Source organism: Anopheles ziemanni, chromosome 3 (genome assembly GCF_943734765.1).
Source record: "Anopheles ziemanni chromosome 3, idAnoZiCoDA_A2_x.2, whole genome shotgun sequence".
NCBI lineage: Eukaryota > Metazoa > Arthropoda > Insecta > Diptera > Culicidae > Anopheles > Anopheles ziemanni.
In genome coordinates this window covers 14,152,676-14,175,546 of record NC_080706.1, presented here as the reverse complement: position 1 = coordinate 14,175,546, position 22,871 = coordinate 14,152,676, and the positions used below count along the sequence as shown (strand labels likewise).

The 22,871-nt window shown below is 43.8% G+C and overlaps 1 protein-coding gene across 1 annotated transcript in view; it reads left to right on the top strand.

Annotated features, from left to right (window-relative positions):
* The window catches only part of LOC131288304 (uncharacterized), a 48,039-nt gene that overhangs the window by 5,300 nt on the left and 19,868 nt on the right, over positions 1-22,871 (top strand). The window contains exon 5 of the mRNA XM_058317425.1: positions 7,614-7,653. Within this exon, the coding sequence (XP_058173408.1) occupies positions 7,614-7,653 (40 nt within the window). The remainder of the gene's footprint in view (positions 1-7,613; positions 7,654-22,871) is intronic.

Genomic DNA, 22,871 nt, shown 5'->3' with positions numbered 1-22,871 from the left:
AAGTGCATCGGTGATGATGTTTATTTTGTTTGTAGATTTTGTGAACGCATTCCGAAAGGCAACAGCTCTGTCGAGTATGTATGCGTGTCTGTTGCCTACCGACACTCGAGGGTTTTATCAAAAGGGAAAAAGGGTGTGCGCGGTACGATGGTGGGCTAAGGGGAGTGGTAGTATCACAAAACCGACACGACGATGACGTACCCGGGCACGGGGACCGGGTACTTCACTTGACCGATACCACACACCAGCGGTTCATTTGCCATCAGTGAACAGCCGTGTGTCGTTGCCGCTTAGGTTCTGGAGATGAAGGTGCCTTTTGTGTTCCAACGAAACGGACCGTGTTCACTCTCGTCGGGTTTGGTGTCTCGTCTCAGTCTCCGTGTGGATTCGATCGGAATAGGACGTGTGCGTTTGGCGACGACAACGTTCCCCAGGGGGTTTGTAAGTGATCATTGCTTAGCAGCGATCCCCGGTTCGAAGCGAATCCTCGGTCCTGTTAGATTTTTTTAATTGTGTTTGTTTGATTCCGATCTGGATATGATTATCGCTTATCGGAACACGGAACACCGACACCGTTTCGAGGGTGACCCAGTTTGTACTAAGCTCGGCCCCCTCCCCCTTCCCACATCTGAAGCACACACGTGCACACGCTGGAAGCTGTGGTGTGAATGCACTAATCTAAGGCCATGAGCCACGAGCCACGAGACACGAAGACGACCGTAAACGAAACCAAACGGATCGACGCGGTGCAATGGTGGCTACCGTGATCAATAGATCGATGGAACGGGATCGCTGCACCGTTTGTGTATGTGTGCGTGTGTGTCTGTAGGTGCCTGTACGCAACCACCATTGTAGCTTCCGATGCAATCGCGCAGTCGTTCGACATCCCTCCGACCCAATGGTGAGGCTGGGTTCACTCGCTGGGAGGTTGTGTCAAAGTGTTTTCATTTGGCGATCGTGCAGTGATGGATCGGAAAATGCGGCAATAATATAAAGCAAGGTGGTTTGCACAGTTTGTGCCCCCGTCAGGGTCAAATAGGTAGTGCCTTTGTGTCTGTGCGGGGAAGGTTTGCGGTGATTTACGATTGCGTAGTTGTGCGAAAAGATTGTGCGCCTGATCCGAGATCTGCGAGTTAGCGAAGAAAACGGAAAAGTAGTTTCCAAAAGTGAAACCATTCGGTGGGTGCATCCAAGTGAAGTGACCGTCATGTGTTATGTTCGCGACTAAGAGGCAGAACGAACGGGGAGCGAGCGGAGTTTTTATTTTGATTTTGTCTAGTTTAGGCACACTCTCGGGTTTACTACGCCACTTACGGCTCGGGGTACGCAAGTGCAGCTTCCTTTCCTTCCGCCGTGCATCCGAGAGGATAAAGTCTGCAGGCCGTATCTAGCGGGAGTTGGACTTTTGAACGCCAATTGAGCAATGATGATGTTGATTCGCTTCGCAACGGAAACCGGAACGGCGCGCTGCAACTGTCTGAGACACCACACAACCTCTTGTTACGCAAGAGAGCAAAGCACACAAAAAACGACCCACCAAGGAATGCGCAAATAAATACAGCCGAACTTGGATACGGTGGACACGAATACCTGGGCAACACATGCATCCATCCAAGAAGAGATCATTGAAACTTAAATGTTGTTTCCTCTCTTTTTAAGTGTTCTATCATACGGAGGACAGTTTGTGCTATAAACCGAATTTGTTCAAAACAAGACGGAGTTGTTCGGCGGTGATCAAAACCACCATTAATCAAAGGAACACACCTATTTGAAGCCACAACGGTTGTAATCAAATAGCATTGCGTTTAATTGCTATACGAAGCTGAAAACACAACCTGTTCCACCGGGGTTATCTGACTTTTAATAGGGTCATGAGCAGGACATAACAGTCATTTTTAGAAGCAAGAGTGTTCAAAATGCGTATGAAATTTGACGGCTTTCGTTGATTGCCATCTTGAATAGAATTTGTTTCAGCTTACCAAACGTCCAACGAAGTCAAATAAACGAGAAACGTTGATATGCCGGAATGAAATCCGTACCCAATGGAGCATTTCTATTAAGTCAGACTCGACTGCGACATGTTTTTTTTATATTTTTCATTAAAAGTTCATGATGCGACATGAGAATTTTGATTAAAGAAATTGATATTTGTGAACCCCGAGCTAAGAATATTGTAGAGATTTACAAAACAATATCGGCATTATAGATTGGAGACGCCAACCTCGTGACGAATTGGCGCACGAACATTATTCTTATCACGATTCCGTACGTGTTTTATCAGTATTCTACGGAGCGAGGAATTGTTTTTCAACTTTCCAAGCGAGTTGTTGATCTGCCAGATCCGTTGTTCGTGAAAGTGCATGGTATAGTTTTACAACTTCTCTATTCTTAGCTACCGATTTGCTCGCCAACAAATCCGCATCGATTGGATGGTCGGTTGATAAATGGAATAAACGGGCACGAGTATTTCATCATTTTAATCAACGCCTCACCGTTGATTCATGGCGAAGTGGGTTCTCTAGAGCTTGCGCGCAAACACAACCCGAGCACTGCTTGGTATCGGCTGGTCACACACAAAGATTAAGTGGCTGCCACCGGAACTGACGAGGCAGATAGCAAGTGCAAACGCGACGTAGACATGCAGACCTCTCCGGATTAGGAGGACGGTCCCATTTGGCGAAAAGTCCTACCCGGCTCTGTTGGCTTCTCCTTCCGATTTGCCAATGCTTGCCTACTGCAATCAAAGTCTTGGCGCCCAGAGGGAAGCAATCAAGGGGCCGCTGAAAGTTGGAGTGTGTGTTGGGTGCCTCCCTCCTGGGATCTGCTACTCCATCTCTGGCCACCTTCTAGGTCTCGTCTCGGTGGTAAACAATTCTCTTATCGCCAAAGGCAACACCACCTACACACCTTCCACAGAGTGAAACGAGCCAGATAGTGGCTCTGATTAAGCTTCCCGGAGTCAATTGATTGGTGGAAAGTTTCGCAAAATGTTATCACCTATCGGTTCCTTTCCACCCGGATGAGTAGCTTCTAGAAGGGTGTTTGATTTAGATTGTTTCGTGTTTTTTCCCCTTCTTCCGCTCTTGTTGTCAACAAACCAGAATAGCGGGTTAAAAGTAGTTTTCAACATACCCTGTAGTAGGGTGGATTATTTAATTTTCATCCGTGATACGATCCTATCATGGTCCCGGATGTCATTTTGAAGAGCAATAGCAAGTGTTGATCAATCCGGTTTGAAATAATAAAATTAAATTTCAGCACTTGTCTTTAAATAGAATATTGCGTTGAAATTGAATTTGTGCAGCTGAATGAATGCCCTCCCTCATAGCAACTGCAAGTTTTAGAAAATTTAGTAGATTCGACGATTGCCCGTCATATTTTATTTGAACATCTTTTCGCGCCCTTGCACAAAGTGCACTCGAGCCCTTGAAAGTAAAATGTTTACCCAGTTTTTTGCCCCCCTCGATTGCAATATTTCACAGCCACCGGAATAGGCCGCATCCTCCTCCAGCCTGGCGATAACGATTGACCGGTAAAATATTTATTCCATAGTATACAGTTCAAATATTGTGCTTCCGTGGTGTTGCTAGGTTTTTCCTTTGTTTGCACGTTTAGGTGATAATGGGAATGCTCTGTAGTAGAGATTCCCTGTTTACCTGGCGATAACATGAACGAACCTCGAACGATCGGGAATGCCCTTCACCAAGCGAACTAGTTTGTAAGCATATGTCAGTATTGTGTGTTTTTTTAAATATAACTCATCTTCCATTGGTCCACATGGTTGTATTTCTCTGGTATAATTTTGCCCTACTGACATTGTTTTCCGAAGCAAATATATCTTTTTTTTTCCCTTCGATTGGGTATAACAGTCACGTTCAATTGACACCTCGTTCGATCGCCGCGGGTCAAACATCTATCAAGCTTTGTTAAAGTCTATTAGTTAGCATTATCCAGCATCATGTCTGATCAACATCGAGTAAGCGAGTACCGAAGGAAAGGAGAAAAAGTTCGATAAATAAGAGTTATTAACACCCCGGTGTATACTCACAAAAAAAGTATCTCCTGAGGACGTGCTTGTTCATACGTCATTTGGTAAAGCATCGCGTGATGTCCGGCAAAAATAAACGAATACTGACCTATGGACATCGTTATCACTCTATGCTGTAAAAAGATCGAACCGATTCGTCATGTTTGTCCCCGATATGTTTCGAGTAAATATTTTCCCACCTTCGTGTCATTTGGAGTCAAAGTCCAACTGTATTTTTGCGAGTAAAAAGTGATGAGAACGGAGGTCACCGTAAACTTCACAAGTTTGCGTTGCAGGATGTTGAAGGGTTCATTGAAGAAACAAAGGAAGGTTGAAGGACTTTAGACATTTATGCAAGTCATTTTTTTATTCGTCATAACTATTCGCCACAAAAGGAAATCATTTTCAGCAAGAAGTCGTTTTTTAAATCAACCTTTTTAACTTTAACTTCAATTCGATTTTATGTACATCTTATGTTGGTGTACGGACTCGGAACTACAAAACCTCTAACAAGATCCTCCTCACCGGACGTTTAACCGGAACCGTGTAATAATATGGCATCTACGACACCTGTCAGGCATTTACAGAACTTGGAAAACCTCCACTAAGTACCGAGGCGCTGCCAATTATTCCGATTTGCATTTGTCGCGCGCTGCCTCCAGCTTTTTCCCGGCTCATGAGCCAGCTTGCACGTGTCACTGTGGTTTCAGTGTTTGGCCTTTCAGGTGCATTTTCTATTTTTGTTCCCCCCTCGACAACGTCGAACGGTGTGCGTCCCGTTTAGGTTTTTGTTATTTTCGCGATGAGATGGGATGATATACTGATATGTTTGTCAGTGCACTCGGAACACTTGTTTGTCCATTGCCGGGGCGGGATGTAATTTCAGAAGCAACCCTGCGGACGTAAAGCCAGGTCTCGGTGTCAGACATAAGCGGAATATAACTGACATCGATTAGTAGCTACCCTCGATGGTTGGGGAAACCTGAACCACCAGGAAAATGGGACGTAGGTTCATGTTTAAAATGTCTCCAACGTCGTTTGGAAGGTAACAGAAACAAAACAAAGACAAATACGTCTACCTTTGATAAGACACTTCACTTTTAGATTGGCCAATCTATCATAATCGATACAAGCTAAGGGTGTTTTCTTCGCTCCGCAACAGGCAGCCATACCTGACTTGAGGAAGTGATGAATTTGGTTATCTGAACTTCATTACTGCTTCCATCGTACTGCGAAAGCACGTGAGATCTGAAATGAAAAAAAAACAAGCTAAAAAGGTACAACAAACTGTCCTACGAATCGCTCACTTTTTTTACCTACGTTATCATGGAATGCGATAAGACAAATCTGTTTACAAAGATAAACCAGTTATATGATGTTTTCTCCAGACAGCGAAAAAAGCAGCAACTCGCTTGAAACTGCACACTCTTGTCGTCGGTCGGGATGAATTTTAATTAGTAAACTTTCTCATTAGATTTTCGGTAATGAATTGAAATAATGGAACCATTTTATCACTGGATCTGCACTTGACAAAATGTCGTCCCTTTATCTGTCGTCCATTCTAAAAATAAGTCCGATAGTACGTTGTGTAAAAGGAACGGTCTTGTCTTTGAATCGTCGCTCGTTCCATCCGTTTCATACATTCATGCTTTAGATTGTATCTTATTTCTGAGTGGTGGGTGGTAAAGTGCAGCCGGGTTCCACTTGATGCTCACGCTGCTGGCGGCCCATCCGCGGTGCGTTTATGAACATGTATACATTCGCAGAACACCGCAGCGAGCGAGACCTTCGTTGACGAAACAGTCAACGTGCTTTCCATTCCAGACATCGGGACGTGGTCGTGTTTCATTTAGGATAGACTTTTATGGAGCAGATGGGGGAAGAGAGGAACAACACGAGGAGGGGGGAGGAGCTGTACAACCTTTCCTGTTGATTGTCGGCCGGCACCATCACCAACAACATCAATTGATATGTTGTTTTGCCATTACACTAAACTGTCCTACCTTCAGCGCAATTGAGGTCAGTTTTCGAGCTCGTTTGGTGATAGGAAAAGGGCATTTCTTGTTGTGTTCTGTTCTCTTTTTTGTGATCTCATTTCTGGAGCAATAACATTTAATGTCCGAAGACTTTAATCATTCCTCGTTGCATCATGAATCCTTGTATTAAATATAAACCTAAATCTTTCAATACGGTTGGCAAAAGTTCGAAACTCCTATCAATCCATCAACGTACTGTCTCTTGACGCAAATCCAACCCCTCTCCACATCCACCTCACCCAGGGACCTCACCCGCCTTACATTTGGTTTCCCTCGTTAAGGTACAGATAGATGACAGCAACTTTCATTCTTCGGCAACTTTCATTCGTCTTCATTTCAGTTGTTACGAACTCAGCACACGACTCACAATAAATTAGCGTTAACTGTCAACTGGCAATGATGAGCAAGTAAACAAACTTCAGAGAATTATTAATGAGCTATATTATTTCATCGCTAAAATTAATAATAATACTCAATTAGAGTTGTGTATCATGCGAGTGAACTTAAATCGCATAAAACGACGCTGTTCATTTCGTTTAACGATCGTTTTAAATGGTTTTATACTGTTTACTCCTTCTAAAGTTGTTAGTTGGCCAGGTTGTCATATAAATTTCTTTGGTGTGAAATAAATTTCTGTCCGAGCAAAGTTAAGAGTATTTGATGGTTGCTGTTGAGAAGAAAGTTGCATTCGTCTAAAACCCCTTTAACGCAATTGTTTTGTTTATCCCACCGAGACTTGCACTTGCACTGGCGTAAGTGGCAATTTTGCATGCACATTTTGCTGCCGCCAGGATGGAGATAAATCCCCAATAGAGCAACGTGCCAAGTGACGACTAATCGCTCCCGGAGTTCGTAGAATATTTCCTTACCCTTCGTTCGCTCCTCATCGTTCATGTGTGCTTTCCTGCGCAAGAAATATTGGAACGTCTTTGCCAAGTTGTCCAGAAAGAGTATCAAATGAAGGAAAGGGCGAGGAAGGAAAGCGGTAGTTTACATTGTCGCAATTGTGAAGGTAGCAGATATATTTAAATTACAGCTCAATTTATTTGCCTCTGCCTACCTCTTGTCTTTGTGTGCGTTTGTGCCCTGCTAGCGAAGTGTTTAGGGTTTCAGTGAAAAGTAGTGGGCTTTTTTCCTTTCTTCCGGACCTGATTTTATTCTTAATCCTACGATCGACCAAGACGGCGTATTTCGGTGTGGTCAGTTACGAGTTGTGTTTCGTGTTGTTTGAATTGGTACGCGCACGGTGTTGACCACCGTTTTCCGGTGGTGAAGTCGCAATGTCGACCTACCTGAAGAATAAGCTGCTGCGCCGGCAGTCGGGTGGAATGGATTTTCCCGGCCGCCAGCACCGAAGCCGTTCGCTCGACGTTGAAGCCCTCCAGCGGTCCGGCGTACAGGCACTCATGATTGTAAGCAACACACCGTTCCACATGAAATATGCATCCCTAACTTACTGGGCATCTTGCCAGGCAACATGTTTTATTAACTTACCTTTTACCTGAGCCAAATCAACTTATCGTGATTGTGTTTCCTTTGTCTCTTTACAGAAAGCTGCTGCACAGCATCAACAACAGTTGGCTGCCCAATGTGAGTACAACGATTTTTATTTCTTATCCTTTGTTCCGTTTGATCTAGATCGGTTTGAAATATGCATTTCTCTGCCCGTTGGCGCCGTAGGGTATGCAATACACGCTACACAGGCGACAATAGTTGGCGGTGATTTTATTACTAAAACATTCTGCTTCCGTGAACTTTGTATTCTATATGCATATTAGCACTGTCAATTTATCTTGCACAACACAAATACGTCATTAGTTTCGACGACCAACTTACTGCTTTCCATATGAAGCATGTACCATCACAATTGGTAGTTTCCTGTGCACGGAGTGTGCACCTCACGCCAAGGGTTGCGTCTCGCTTCATGCAACCATATGAGCGATGACGTCATGGACCGGCCTTCGCTGAAGGCGTGTCTCACTGCCTACTCCTCGTTGAAAATGTTTGTCTAAAAACAGGGGTTGCGAAGCAAAAACTTCCGTGCGAGAAGTTTGAAAAAACGTGCGAAGCAACAAATTCTATAAGGTAAAAGTTTCATTTAATTTCGTTCGAAACAATCGAAATATTTTGGAATGAACAATACTTGTGTCTGGTACAGTTGGTGTATTTTTTAATCCTTAAATTTGGTAGCACCAACACACCGAGAACCGGTATTATGGTTCTGTTTTCGTCGTCCTTTTCCAGAGGATTATTTTTATTTTATAGTGTGTGTATATGCAAGTGGAGCCGATGAGTACACACACACAAACACAGTTGTATAGCACGTCAACCCCTTGTTTACCATCGGAAAGATAGAAAGATGGTACAGAGCAACGTGAAGAAGTTATGCTGTAATGGGGTGAAAAGAAAAGCAGCATATTACGAAACGAACGGACGGCGTCGTGGAAAACTACTGACAACCAGCAGTGAAGCAGATATCCGAGGGCTGGGCAACGTGGAATAAAGGGGAATTAAAAACATCATCGAGCAGGTTTTGCTGCTTGTTGATGTTATGTTTTTTTCGGATAACCTTGAAACCGGTACGCGCCGGCTTGTTGGTTGTGTATGTGTGAATGTTGTTTTGGTTTATCGTTCTCTGGCCACCGACTACGTCTTACTTTCATCCAGGCGTTCCCTCGAGCATTTCCCTTCGTTTGCACCCCTTCTTAAAATTCGATTTGATGGATTTCCTGCCAAATGAACGAACGCCGGTATCAGACGAGGTGCAAGCAACGTCTCTGTTGTTTGGAAAATGATTCGCGTTCCAGTGAAGGGGTTGGCTTGTTTTGCTGTTTTCAGTTCGCATGTTTTGCCGGTAAACAAAACTGAAGCTGCTGTCGGTTCGTCCATTACCCAATCGATGGGAATTCGTTTTTGTTTTCTTCGCGTAGAGATGGAACTGACTCCCTGTTTTTTCCTCGTTCTTGGATACATGGTTTTACCGTAGTATGTGGAGTGTAGTTTAAATGATTGTCTTTGTCTTGTTGCTTTGAAGGATTTTTAACTAGTTGTAAAGTCCACCGACATTTGGCTGACCTCGGATGAGTAATATTACAAACCAAAACAAAACGTGGGTTGTGTTTCCCCCTCCACACGGACTTACACGTGGGACTGTTATCGTTTGGTTGGTGGTTCTGTTTTTAACCACTTTTCAGGGTCACCACGAACCTACCATGCCCCTCGATATTATGCCATAATTCGACACATACACGTGCGTAGTGGAGAAAAACAACCATCGAGCACCTCGACCGGCTCGGAGAAGAGAAATCGATCCACTTTAACCGGAACGTGCCTCGTGGGTTGGTGGCGAGTTGGAGTGGTTGGAGATGGCAATTGCGCAGCAGCATGCATTTGCAAACCGGGAAGAGACCAGAACTACCGGCATTTTGGTTTGTTGTTGTTTTGCTTTGGTCTCTCCAGCCTCGTGCCTTCGCTGCAAAACTCACACCGATGACGGATGCTTCCGGTGGGGCAAAATGTTTCATGGAAATTGGGGCTCGCCAAATATGCTACAGTGGAATAGAGCAGAAAATCTTTCCTGTTCCGGTGTCTTGTCTCTTTCTTTCGTTCTAGAAATCGGCCACGTAGCGAGGAATTTTTTTTTCTTTTACCTAACAAGACTCAGGTTGATGCATGGCATTTGTTTTCTTCTTCGGAAAACAGCCATCACACGCGTTTGGTGTGCGTATCGGTGGTTTTTTATGCGTACACACACACGCCACACCGATCGACTATGGGATTGGAATCAGAGAGGTGGTCAAACGTAAATTTTACAAAATGTTTACATATTGGAATACATATGTTTTCACTCGCTGACTGAACGTCATTGAATTCTGAGAAAGTTGTGTGGAGAGTAACAGAATGCGTGCATTGTGCATGTAGCAGGCATAAAATCATGCATTTTAAATCAAAGCAATTTGATCAATCAATTCATATTTTACATACATAAAATGTAAAAAGAACAGTTTTGGTAAAACATATCGAAAATAATGGGGTAGGTTTATACACGCGACCATACGATAATTAAACAAAACAGAAGGTAAAGGTTGTGGACTAGGTGCTCACTGCTGAGTTTGAAACAACAGTTCCCAAAAATTATTTACTCAAATCGACTGTTGGTTAACTTTTTGAATCTTTATTAGCATACCATGTTGATATAATGTCGAGCGTTATCCCATAGTGCGACGGCGCCCATTTTGGGTATGTGCGTGTGCGTGCAGTCGATCCCATGATCGTCAACATAAAATAGCATTCTCGTAGCGATTCGCTGAACCGCGAGACGGGAGTCTTCGGTTGGCATCTGAAGTGAACGAAAGTGAAAGAAAACGCTGCTCCGTCGTGACCGTAAACACGCTGTGTATGCCATTGCTGCATTGCGTTGCATTTCGGCCTTTGTCGTCACCGCCGCCGCCGAGTTGGTTGCATACACGTGTGCGTTTTGTTCGGCTGATCTTTCGATGAGGCGACAAAGGTGACTTATAGCTTCTCGAGAAGATTGTTCCAGTGCGTTTGTGGAACATTGGAGAAGGGCGAGACTTTGAAGACGTGTCGGCAAATGGCGTTAGCAGAGGGTGTGTTAGGTGTTTGGAGTTCAATTCTCCGGTCTCTGTGATGATGTCATCTGACAGGTGTCAATGATAAAATTGAGGATAGACAAAAATTGTAAAGACAGTTACGATTTTTCGAACACTTGACAAACAATTGCATCTCGGCAATGGTTACCTTACACAATTTTATATAGTCTGTAACTCTAGTGGTTGTGCTGTGTCTACGTGACTTCCGATAGTTCCGAAGGGTCTGCGCGTCTCTCGAGCGTAGTAACCTCCATGGTTTACACCCCTCCACCCAACCACGGTTTAATATCGGACAACCTTTACCACCATTTCGGGCAAGGAGTGCAACGGGTGAGGAAGGTTTGAAAGGGGGATCACTCGTCACGATGGGATTTCTCTTTCCCCCCGCAGCGTAGTGTACGATCTAACGGTGTTTATTACATGTTTATTTTCTCAAACCATCACTTGTGTGCGTGTGTTACAACGTGTGTTTTTTTGACAAACCACCGATCGTTGTTAGATCGCGACCGGCACACTACTATGTTGTGTGCTGGTGTGCAGAGTTGTTTTTTTTTAAATTTTATCTCGCGGCTGCTGTTGTTTTGAAACTCGCCGTTCTGTAGTTGGGCAATTAATGAATTTCACCTCCAATAATAATTGACCGAAATCGACGAAACAACGGGAAGCTGCGGATGCGGGAAAGGGAGCGAAAGAAGACACGTGCGTGCCGTGACGTAACACGCGGTCCAAGATTTAGCAATCACAGACCGAACGAATAAGAAGTAAAAATAAACCGTTGTTTTTTCGATTCGACGAAAAATATTCTTTCTTCCTTCGACGTGACCTCCGGTAACAGGGAAATTAAACCGATAACATCCAACCCGGAGGTCAATAAAAAAGGAACATCAACAATTTAATTTCCTTTCCTTCCATCCGTGACAGGAAAATAGCGAGGATGAAAGCATTCCATCGTTTTATGGTTATTTTTGCGAAAGTCATCCGCCGGATGGAACGCTTATTTTGATGGCTTTATTTGTTTACACGAATATTTCTTGTAGGTCACATGTGTTTCCTACTTTTTGGTTTCTTTATTTCGTTCTTTAATATTTTAATGGAGATTAATCCAGCTTGAAAACATTCACAGCGTAGAATTGTTTAGAAAAGGGGACCGCTTTTGTTTTTCGATTTACGAAAAACTCAATCTAGATTGCAAATCATGCCATGGAAACTTCTGCTACTTATCTGAACTTGTATATAATGGAAAAAGTTTTCCGCATTGATCAGAAGAAGAGATTAAGGAAATTAAACTACAGATAGCGTTTTTGCATTCGTTGCATTTTGCTTGCCATGCTTACCTTCCTACATCCTAATGGGAAATTAATTGTGTTTTTTTTGAGTAACGCAGATTCTCACAGTTTACTTCATACTTCACTTACTAATTCACACTGGCTAATTTTTCCTTTTCCAATTACTTGCAAGTCCTTTTTCTGAAATTATTCCCCGGAAACGCCATGAATCACAATCCCAAAATAAAACCTACGCAAACGTGGTAATGACTTTCGCCGAAAACGTTCCAAGCATCCTTGTTTGTGAGCTCGCATAAAAATCTGGCTTCGCCGACATGAAACAACAATGCAAGCTTTGTCGAAGAACATAAAAGATACGCTATGCTTTCTCAGAAATCGGACAAAGGAATGGGCGGGACTAATTCTTTCCGTTCCGAGTAGCGGACAAACACTGTCTCCGCAAAGATGCCCCATAAACACCCGGGTTGTATTAATTTGTCGATCCTTGCGAACTCCTCGCAAAATGTGCAAACGAGCGTCTGACAGCAGATGAAGGCATGTGTCCTGATTTGTCCTGCTGGGCTCTAGAATGACCTCATTTCTTTACCAGACCACCGACGCCAGCTTCCTGACCCTGTCGGAAACAGCGCACGAAGAGGGGCAAATTAATGTCTGCAATGTCTTGAAACGAAATCCCGAACAAAAGAATATGATTGCCTTTTTCCGAAGGGAAACTCGAAGACTAGAGAAATTAAATGCCAGGCATATGGTAAATAATAGCGAAAATGTTGGGAACATGTAGGAAATTCGAAAGTTATTGAGTTAAGTTATGGAAAAATCCGTAATATTCAGATAATTATGTTTAAGGAAATTGGAAACCTTACCGCAAGTTAATGTCGTTTATCAATCGAATTATAATCAATCATATATTACATAATCAGACATTGAACATAACGTTTACATTCATGGCATACGAAATGCCTACGTACCTTTGAATGTTACCGGCAGATGTTTGGAAGGTCATATGTTTATTTTTGTGTCGTTCTAGAAACTCCAGGAACATCTCCAGAAGGAGAAAATCAAATTATTCCGTGCCCTAGATTGTAACAAGGGTGTTTGATCCGCGTCCACTTATCGGTAGGCAACGGTAGTAACACGTGTGTCACTACGTAGAAACGGTGGAGACGCCAGGTCGTCCATCATCAGCGTCACGCGTGGTTCGCTCAAGGACGCTTTTCACTTTCACTAGTTTTTTTTCCTACCACGAAAAAAAGGACAAAGCGAGCGTGTTTGCTTAGTAACGGGCCTCTCATCATCCAGGGCGGGTTACTCATTCGGACGCTCACACACTCCGCTAGATAGAACTGGCTGGCAACTGGCCCAACCTGGCGGAACTCGGAAAATGCACTCCTCGGCGAGACTCTGTTTACATTCCTTCCGGCGTTGGCGCTCTTTCCCTTTTCGCCTCGTTAGTTCCTTCTCATTTTATGTCACAAACTAAAGGCTGTTTTCATAGCGCCGGCGCACTTCGATCCTGTTAGGTTTCGTTTACGCGGGGTTTTTCGGTTGGTGAGGCAGAGTTTCCTTTCCTATAGAAAAACGAAATTGAACCACGTTCTCTACACTGAGAATGTCACGTAGGCCAAGGGTGCCTTTTGTGCCTGAAGCGGCACTGTGTTTGGTTTTGGGAAAAAAGCTTTCCTTTCGGTCGGAAATGTCGCGAGGGCAGAGGAAAGCAGCAGCGGAATTTTCGATTTTCCACCCGAAAGCAGCAGCATATTTCCCTCGAAACCTTTTTCATGGGCATTCAACCGTACAATGTTTACGTGGTTTTATTGTGGTTCTCCTGTGCGTTGTTTTAAAAGGTATATCTTCTGAAAATGACGTGACCATCATGGATCTTTGCAGGTTTATTATCTCATAATCGGAGATTGGCTGGAACGACAAAAAAAGAGTCTCTGGAACTTTTACGCCTGAACCATGTAACTTCTTGTTGTTGACAAAAAGACATGGATAGAATTTGGTTAAAATTTGAATCCCTTGATCATGATCTGAAGAAACAAAATTTGACGGAAAACTCTCCCGGGGGAAAACCCCACTTGACACGATAGGAAACAAAAACAACGCCATTTCTTTGATTCGTAGTAGTTCGAAGGGTGTCCTATCGATTACTCGTTTTTCGTTGTACTGCCCAGCCGGCGTTTTTACTACGCAACTTACTAAATCCATTTGTTGCGCCGGTAGCGTGCGAACGTCCTTTTCGACTCGTCCTAGGCTGTGGCGTCGTAGTATTACATCACGTGCCACGGGCAACGAGCCTCCGCAGTTTTTCATTCACTAAAAACAACCTACGGTTGGGCAGCAAAACCGGCTTTTCCCCCCTTGGGGCTGGCAGGGAGGGTCCAATCACGTGGCAAAGAAGGAGAATTGGAAGCAAAAAGGAATAAGAATCGTTGGATAATCGCCAATCGGAAAAAACAACTACTCGTAAGTAGTGGTGTGGAAGTTACTAGCCTCCGACAGAAAATACGCGTGGTGGCGTTGTTGTTTTCTTCACACGAGAAAATTGGTACTTTTAGCAACTCATTTTCCCACTGCAAACCGCCACGCGGATGTGAGTGGCCACCACCTGGAAGGGCGCGCGCGTATTCTGAGTGTCGACGGTGGGAGGATGGCCGATGAAAATTGCCTTTATCTCCCATCAGTTGATCACCGGAGCTCACACGAATCGGACGCGAAAAATCCACGACGGGATATAAACCCTTTTCTCGAGCAGGAAGGGGTAAACGGGGAGGTTCCGGGTTTCCGGTTGGGAAGACTTTTCCCGAGCAAGTGTTGTCACGGTGGAAGTGCTAGTCGCATTATTTAGTAGTGAAGTGAGGGTGAATGTCGCTGTGCAGTGAAGTTTTTGGCTGTCCTCAAAATAAACCGTGTTATATAACTCGCGTTGTAGGTTGATGCAAGAACACCGAAATGTTCTAGCTCGCAGTGGTAAAATCCCTATATCCGATGTTGTACAGATGTTCCTGTCCAGCAATCATATCACCTTCGATCTAAACCTCAAAATCAAATTAAAAAGCAATGTGTTCAAGGGTGTGTTGTGGAGGTGGAGTAGGAATGACATTTGCTGGTAGCCCTTCCACTCCATGACCTAAATAAACGAACGTTTGGAATACGAGCATGCACGTACTCACGCACGTTTGCATGCCTATTGCCTCATGAAACAAATGACGGACCATGTGACTTTTGGGGGGCTCTGCACCGAGAGAGATTGTTTGCTGCCCTTTTTGCCTTTGAGTGGAGCAATGGAAATCGTGTGGCACTCTGGCTAGACTTTGCCTCCACATAACTGGATACAGTTAGTTTCGTTTGCTCGTTCTTCACACCAACAAAATGTAGATTCAACTATAGGAAGGTTTTATCTAGTTGAAGCTGATAACCAACCCGGCCAAGGGACGCGTTAGACTCGTTGTTGTGTTTCTTGGAGTATCTTAAAATACACCCCGGGACGATGGCTGATAACACAGGCTTCAAACAGCGATAAATGTTGAAACGCGCCTGCATCAAGTCGTAGCAAACGAAACGCCTTTCAAGTAAACACCACTCGGACACAACACTTGCGATGCAATTTGAGAGGAAAACACAGTTCTTTTCGCATAATTAACCTCCTCGATTTCGGTTCAAGAAATCGCACTCGAAGGATCAAGCAGGATACGGAATGGAACAAGAAAGTCGGTTTCTCTCCTTCTCTCTTACTTCCTGAGCAGCGTTTCACATTTCTCCCCGCAATTCACAGCTGTCAGCGTGCATTAGAGCAGCAGCACTGTGAGATGAGTCAGGACCGGAAAATACGGAGAAAAATAGATAGCAGGACAATGGCGCGTGGTTGGGCAATTCACGGCAATTCAGTAATTTTGGCGCTCATTTTGCTCATCTTCGCCATTTTTTTTTTGTTTTTTGGCGCCGGCACAAAGAGGTGAGGGGGGAAGAGGGTGAACAGAAAGCATGTATCGATTTTCTCCCTCCCTCACCGAGCTTTCACAGCGGGCGATCCACCGGCACGGCCACGGTCACGGTTGCACGAGGAAGAGAACAAACCGTTCTGATGCTGATTGGCATGAACTTCAATCGGTTTTCGGGATGTCTGAGCCGCTTTTTGGCATTTCGCTTGGCGAGAAAAATTAGGGATGTATTAAATTGAATGAAGAAAATTCGCCGAAGACGATTGAAATATTTGCTGGCGATAAAAGAAAGATACGCCCATCCATCTTAATATTAAAAGAAAGAAGGAACTATTTGTATCAGATGCGAAACGGAGGGTAGAAGGACGTTAAAATGAATTTCTTTTCCTCAGCATTATATTAGTTTACAATAAGCACATTCAGCAGATATGCAAACCCAGCGACTTTATTTACCATTCTTCTTCATTACGCTATAATTAAATGCTGGGATCGTTTGCGAAAAGCATCATAAATCTTCTTTATGCTTGGCTAGTGGCGACGAAAGCTTGTTCAGCTTTTGCTCCTGACACCCGTGGAATATTATGATAGGACAGTTTATTGATTTTCCAATCATCTCCAGTTTTGGACGCGCTCGTTTGGATGGCCTCTAACCCTCTCGGGTGGTCGAGTAGCTTGTTTCTGACGCACAGCAAGCTGTGCGAAAGAAACATACATCATTATATCATAAAATATATCGCTTGGGGCAAACCTTCACGAGATATACATTGTTTGAAAATGTTGGAGTCTGAATTATGGCTCTACATTTTTTCCTGATGCGTAGACAAGTTAGGAGCTCAAAGTGATCCTTAAATTGTGTCAGCATGTTTTCATACAAACCTATAATATTTTACGGTAGATTTATGAGATTGGGGTGTGACCTTCCTTCAACATAACTCTGGACAACGTGATACAATTTATTGTACAAAGATTATTTTCATATATTTTTTCTACCACTCTTCGTATGTGCGCCAAAGTCGGTCATTCACCTTTATTGCTTCACCAACAGATTGCTGACATTGTGTGACTTTTGTGAAAAGAAACAAAGTGGTCTAATGTTACTTTCGAATCTGGAATATCATTCCACGTCTCAACTGTCACACAAAGTTGTTGATACCAATAAGATCCGTTGTTCCTTTCCGTCGTCCAACATGTCTTTCTGCCCATCGTATTTTTAAATGACGCGTCATTGCGTCTGCCCTACGCCACCATAAGAAGGTCGTCACATTGTCTGTCCACATTGCTTGAAGTGTATCGCGCCTTGTTTGATTCCGAATTTGCAGCGTGCGCATGGTCCAACTGCTAAATGCAACATCGGCGCTTCTTTCCGCCTGCCGGTGGATGCCCAGCGGATTTGGGATTTCGTGTTACCGGCAAACATATCTACGAGTGATACGTGAGAACCGATCCGGTGTTGAATTCGAGCAATCGTCACTTAAACATGATTTTTTCCCCCCTGTTGTAAGTTCTTGTGTGGTTCTTCTTTTTTAATGGTTGCCCTTCAGTTGTTTACTGATTTTTAGCGTTGAGTGTTTGGGGTCCTCTTTACCGCAGAGGTTTCCTTTGGTGGTTCGCTGAACTCGCGAAAGGATGTTGGGTTTCGGATTCTTCAGAGGAAATACTCCACCAGCGTAGAAAAAGAAGGGCATTCTTTTTACATTCCACCGTATTGGAGCCATTTGCAAGCATGTGATATGCTTGCCCGAATCGTGAACAAACGAACTCGAGTTTTTTCTGTGCTCTTTTAGCCTCGTGTTTCAGTCTTTTCCCTTCGCTGCATTGGGAAACACGTGACGAAGCTCGTAAAATCTTGCGCGACACTTCTTCATTAGATGGCGTTTGTTGCTTAATAACTCACAGAGCGCCAACTTCCGTGGGTTTCCTATCAAACCGTTGGGATGTTTTAATTAGGTGTGATTGAATTAATTTAACCAAACTACCATCAACAATATCCCGGCGCGCGCCATGAGATCGTTTTCTGCCATTTCAATCTCCTGCATGGCGTGTACGACGAAGCCCGTGCGTCGAAAACTGCCACGATACAACCCGCTGGGAGAATGAAGCAATCAAGCGAACGAGTCTTGGAATAGATTGGGAGGTTCAAGTTATTGCAGAATGGTTCCTTAACCGAATGATCTTTATTAGCAGATGCACTGCTTATATATAGTATTATCGTTGCCATAGTAATCGTGAATTACTTATTCCTATGTCTACTATAACACTCCTCCCTAATTCACGATTCCTATACTATTACAAAACCTAGCCTGGTTCATCCGTTGCAAAGGCTTAGTGAATCCATCGGCCAGTTGTAATTTACTCGATACATATTCGAGTTTCACCACTTGATTTTCTAAGCTTTCATTCACAAAATGGTAGCGTATGCTTATATGCTTCGTCCGAGGGTTATACGATCCGTTTTTAGCGATGATGATTGCAGACTGATTGTCGCAATAAATCAGAACTGTTCCTACATCGCTGAATTCCGAACAAAGGTTTTTCCACCATATTGCCTCTTGAATGCTTCGAGAGAGAGCCATGTATTCTGCTTCGCAAGATGAAAGGGCTACTGTTGGTTGCTTCTTTACGCCCCATGCTATTGCTGCACCTTGCAACATAAACACGTATCCACTCATTGATCTGCGACTGTCAGGATCTCCTCCCCAATCAGCATCGGTATATCCTGCCAATTCTCCGCTTTCATCCTTTCTGTACTGCAATTTCCTGCTCGCTGTACCTTTCAGATATCTTATTATATTCTTCACAGCCTCCCAATGTTGTCTTCCGGGATTTGAAGAAAATTGGCTAACAGTATTCACAGCAAAGGCAATATCAGGTCGAGTTATTTGCGCTACAAAGGATAAACATCCAATTGCTTCTTTAAACGGTACACTTCTCATTTCCTCAACTTCAGCGTCATTCTTTGGTGACATTGACTTTTCCAATTTAAGATCAGGATTCATGGGAGTTGTTGCAGGTTTTGCGTCGACCATTCTAAATCGCCTAACAATCTCTTCGATATATAACTGTTGATCTAGTGATAATATTCCTGCACTTCGATCTCTCTTGATTCGAATGCCAAGACAATGTGATGCTGTGCCTAAATCCTTCATTTTGAATTTCTGCATTAGAAATTGTTTTAGTCTTTTCTTCAAAGGATTATCATTCGTGAAAATTAACAGATCGTCAACATATATTGTTACGAACAGCATTTTATCTTCATTCATCTTCCAATATAAACAAGTATCAACTTTCGATCGTTGTAGGCCAAATTCTAGCAGTACTTCATTCAACTTTGCATTCCATACCCGGCTCGATTGCTTCAAACCGTATAACGCTTTCTTTAGTTTACATACTTTTCCATTTGGAATTGCAAACCCCTCGGGTTGCTCCATGAAAATTTGCTCATCACCTAGTTCTCCATGCAAAAATGCGGTAACCACATCCATCTGGTCCACATCCATATCAAACTTCGTAGCAAGTGCCATCAGGTATCGGACAGTTGAATATCGCACTACAGGAGCATACACTTCTTCATAGTCGATTCCCGGTTTCTGCGAACATCCTTTAACAACTAGTCTCGCCTTGTACCGGTCCACATTTCCATCAGATCCTCGCTTGATGGAGAAAACCCACTTGTTTCGAATGGTTTTTCGACCCTTTGGTAAATCGGTGATCATCCACGTCTGGTTCTCATTCAGGGATACCATCTCCTGCTTCATTGCCTCGATCCATTTTTCACGATCAGGTCTCCTCATAGCTTCATCGTAACTCTGCGGAATATCTTCTTCCGGTGGATGGTTTGAAATGGTGTTGTAACTTACAAACTCATTGTATCTATTTGGACAATTACGCTGGCGATTACTTCGTCTCAAAACTGGCTGAGTTTCTTTGCTTTGTCCTGTAGCATGCGGTGTTCCGGTCTGTTTCGGTTGTAGCAATCTATAAAGCCCTTTTTCCTGTTTCCCAGATACAATAACTTCTCCATTTGTATCTATAACTTTACATTTGTCTGCTGTAAAAATCACAGTGTGCCCTTTTTTACATATTGCACTCACAGACAATAGATTCGTAACCAAATTAGGTACCTTCAGAACTTCATATACGTTAGCGTTATTCTCTTCTAATTTTACTGTACCTCGTGCTATAGCCATCATGCTGCCATTATTCGCTGTCCATATCGCTTGCTGCAACGTTGTCTCATCACTAAAATGTTGATTCGGTTTTGCCATGTGACAAGTTGCTCCGGAATCAAAATACCAAGATTCACTGTTTGCATCGCCACTAGCAAACGAACTCCATAGTGAACTTGATTTTCCTTTTTCTCCAGACATTGGACACTTGGCTGCAAAATGTCCAGGCTTTTTACAATTATAGCACGTCTTTTCGCTCCTTTTCTTATACTGCGCCTTTGGTTTATACTCTCTTCTTATGTACAATGCTTCGTTATTCATGCTGCCATCAAGATTCCTATCACACTTCACGTCCTGCAGAATTTTTGCCTTTACCGCATCCGACGTAAGTTTCGCTCCTGATGCTTCCAGCCCCATGATCATTGGTTCGTAATGATCCGGTAATCCCATTAAAAGCAATGCTACCATCCAGGAATCGTCTACTTGAAATCCGATCGCAGCAAGCTTGTGGCTAGTCGACATCAGCTCGTTAACATACTCTTCTACGCTCATGCTAGAGGTTAACCTTATGTTCGTCAACTTCCGAAGCAAGCCGATCTTCCTGGTCAATCCGGTGTCTTGAAATGCTGCGGCCAATTTCTTCCATGCTGAAGCTGCATCCGTTGCGTCCTGAACCAGACTGTAGTTGTAACTCTCCAGACTCAGACAGATTGTTGCCAATGCACGCAATTTTGTCTCTTTGTCCACTACTTCGCCTTCATCAGGTTCCACGGCACTCCAAGTTCCTTCGCGGATCAAGATCATCCGCATTGCAAACGCCCATGTTGAGTAATTTTCACGTCCACGTAACCTTTCTACCATGGGAAGATTGATTCCGTTGAGCCGTCCTACGCCAGCCGTCGGCAATCCTGCTCCTCTTCCCTCCGTAGCGTTTTGTTCAACGGAACTTCCAGTACTCATTTTCGACTTTTGCTTTTACTCTTCTGGGCCCATAACCTATTGCAGAATGGTTCCTTAACCGAATGATCTTTATTAGCAGATGCACTGCTTATATATAGTATTATCGTTGCCATAGTAATCGTGAATTACTTATTCCTATGTCTACTATAACACAAGTTGGGCAAGGCACGCCAAGGGAAAGAGTTGCGCTCAGGAGAAGAAAGAAGGGGATGTGTGTGCGTCGAAGGAATTATAATCAATATGGATCCAAATCAAGTCTGAACTCTGGTCTCGTTGTTGGAAAAGAGTTACCATCTTTTGCAGATTTCGCTTGCTCACTGTTGCCTTTTCAGGGGTATAACAATTAAGGTTTTGGTTGAGGTTCCAAATTTCGTTGCTCGGAAAAGAATGAAGCAGACAGCACCCATACCGAATCCCAATGGCGATATGCAAAAAGTCACCTGCAATACGAGATTATTGATTGTTCATCCTCAGATCGTCAGACCTTGACATTCGTTCCAGCTGTCGACCGAATCCGGAAGGTTCGGTCGATTGTTTTGGTGTGGTGTTTCCCTCTTGCTAGATGTTTTTCGAGTTGAGTCTACTGATGGAAAGATTCGATATGGGTCTCACCTTGGTTTTTTTTATCAACAAACAAAACTACACTCAAGAATCGGACATCTCTCGATTGATAAGGACTGTTTACCTTCAACCAAGTGTTTGTTTACGAATTTATTATCGTTTTGATTATGTCATAAGCAGCTGTTGAATCAGTCTGATTTCGATAAGAAAAACAACTTTAATTGGAAGTTAATATTTGAAGTATTGTTAGTAGCCGGCAAATTCCCGTTGGCGACCTTCTTTTGTGCACAAAATGTTTACCAGACTGAACAAAGTTCGCATGGTGCACATTTGGTACGTGTTCATCTCGTCCATATTGTTGTGACTTTTCAATTAGATTTTATTCTTCTTTTCTCGCGGGTGCTTTTAGCATTGCAACTCCCACCGGGAAATGCAGCACACTTGCCAGCACTCGAAGGATACGTAGATGGCATTTGGGGGGAGTTCTTTTCCCCTTTTGTAACCATCCTTTCCACGCCGTCCACGATAATAAGAGGAAATGAAAAAAATGACAGCCGGCAATAAAAAATAAAGGGTATTCCGTCACAGTGGCAACCACTTACTGGGCCAAGGAATGGGCTACCGATCCCTCCCGTTTGCTGTTTTGTCCCCGCGAAACTTTGCATGGTTGCAGTGGACAATGTTTCGCACTTGCTTCGACTCTTTGTGCCATCCGTCGCCATATTAGATTATCCCGGGATAAAATGCCACCGGGACCCGGGGTGGATATGGTCGGTTCCCTTTTGGTTACGGTTTGTATGCTGCAGAATGTGTACCCGAACCCTGCCGGGTTTGCAGCCAACATGATTCCTCCATAAATTATCCCACCAGGAGACTGACGACGTTTTTTTTCGTGTTGTTTCTGGATGCTGCGGGGGTACGCGGTGGCCGACAAGTGTGTTTGCTCGAGGAGCAACAGAGACCTACCCACACACTATCATCAACCTTTCAGCAGCAACAGTCGTTGTTGTTGCTGTTGATTTTTTTGTTTCCTCTAACTCTCCTCCTGGCCCAGGAATGTGGCACCTTTAACGACGGGCACACACCAACCACCGCGACGACGTTGGTGTGTGTCGGTTTCCGTTCGCGAACGCGAAACCACCGTGGAATCAGTCAGCGATCGTACGCGAACCGCGATGGACACACAGAGGGTTAGAGCCTGGGCAGGTTAGCTTCAGTCCCATAACCACCATTAAAGGTGATTTCATAGAGAGACTCCTCTACGGCCGTTTGGAAGCAATT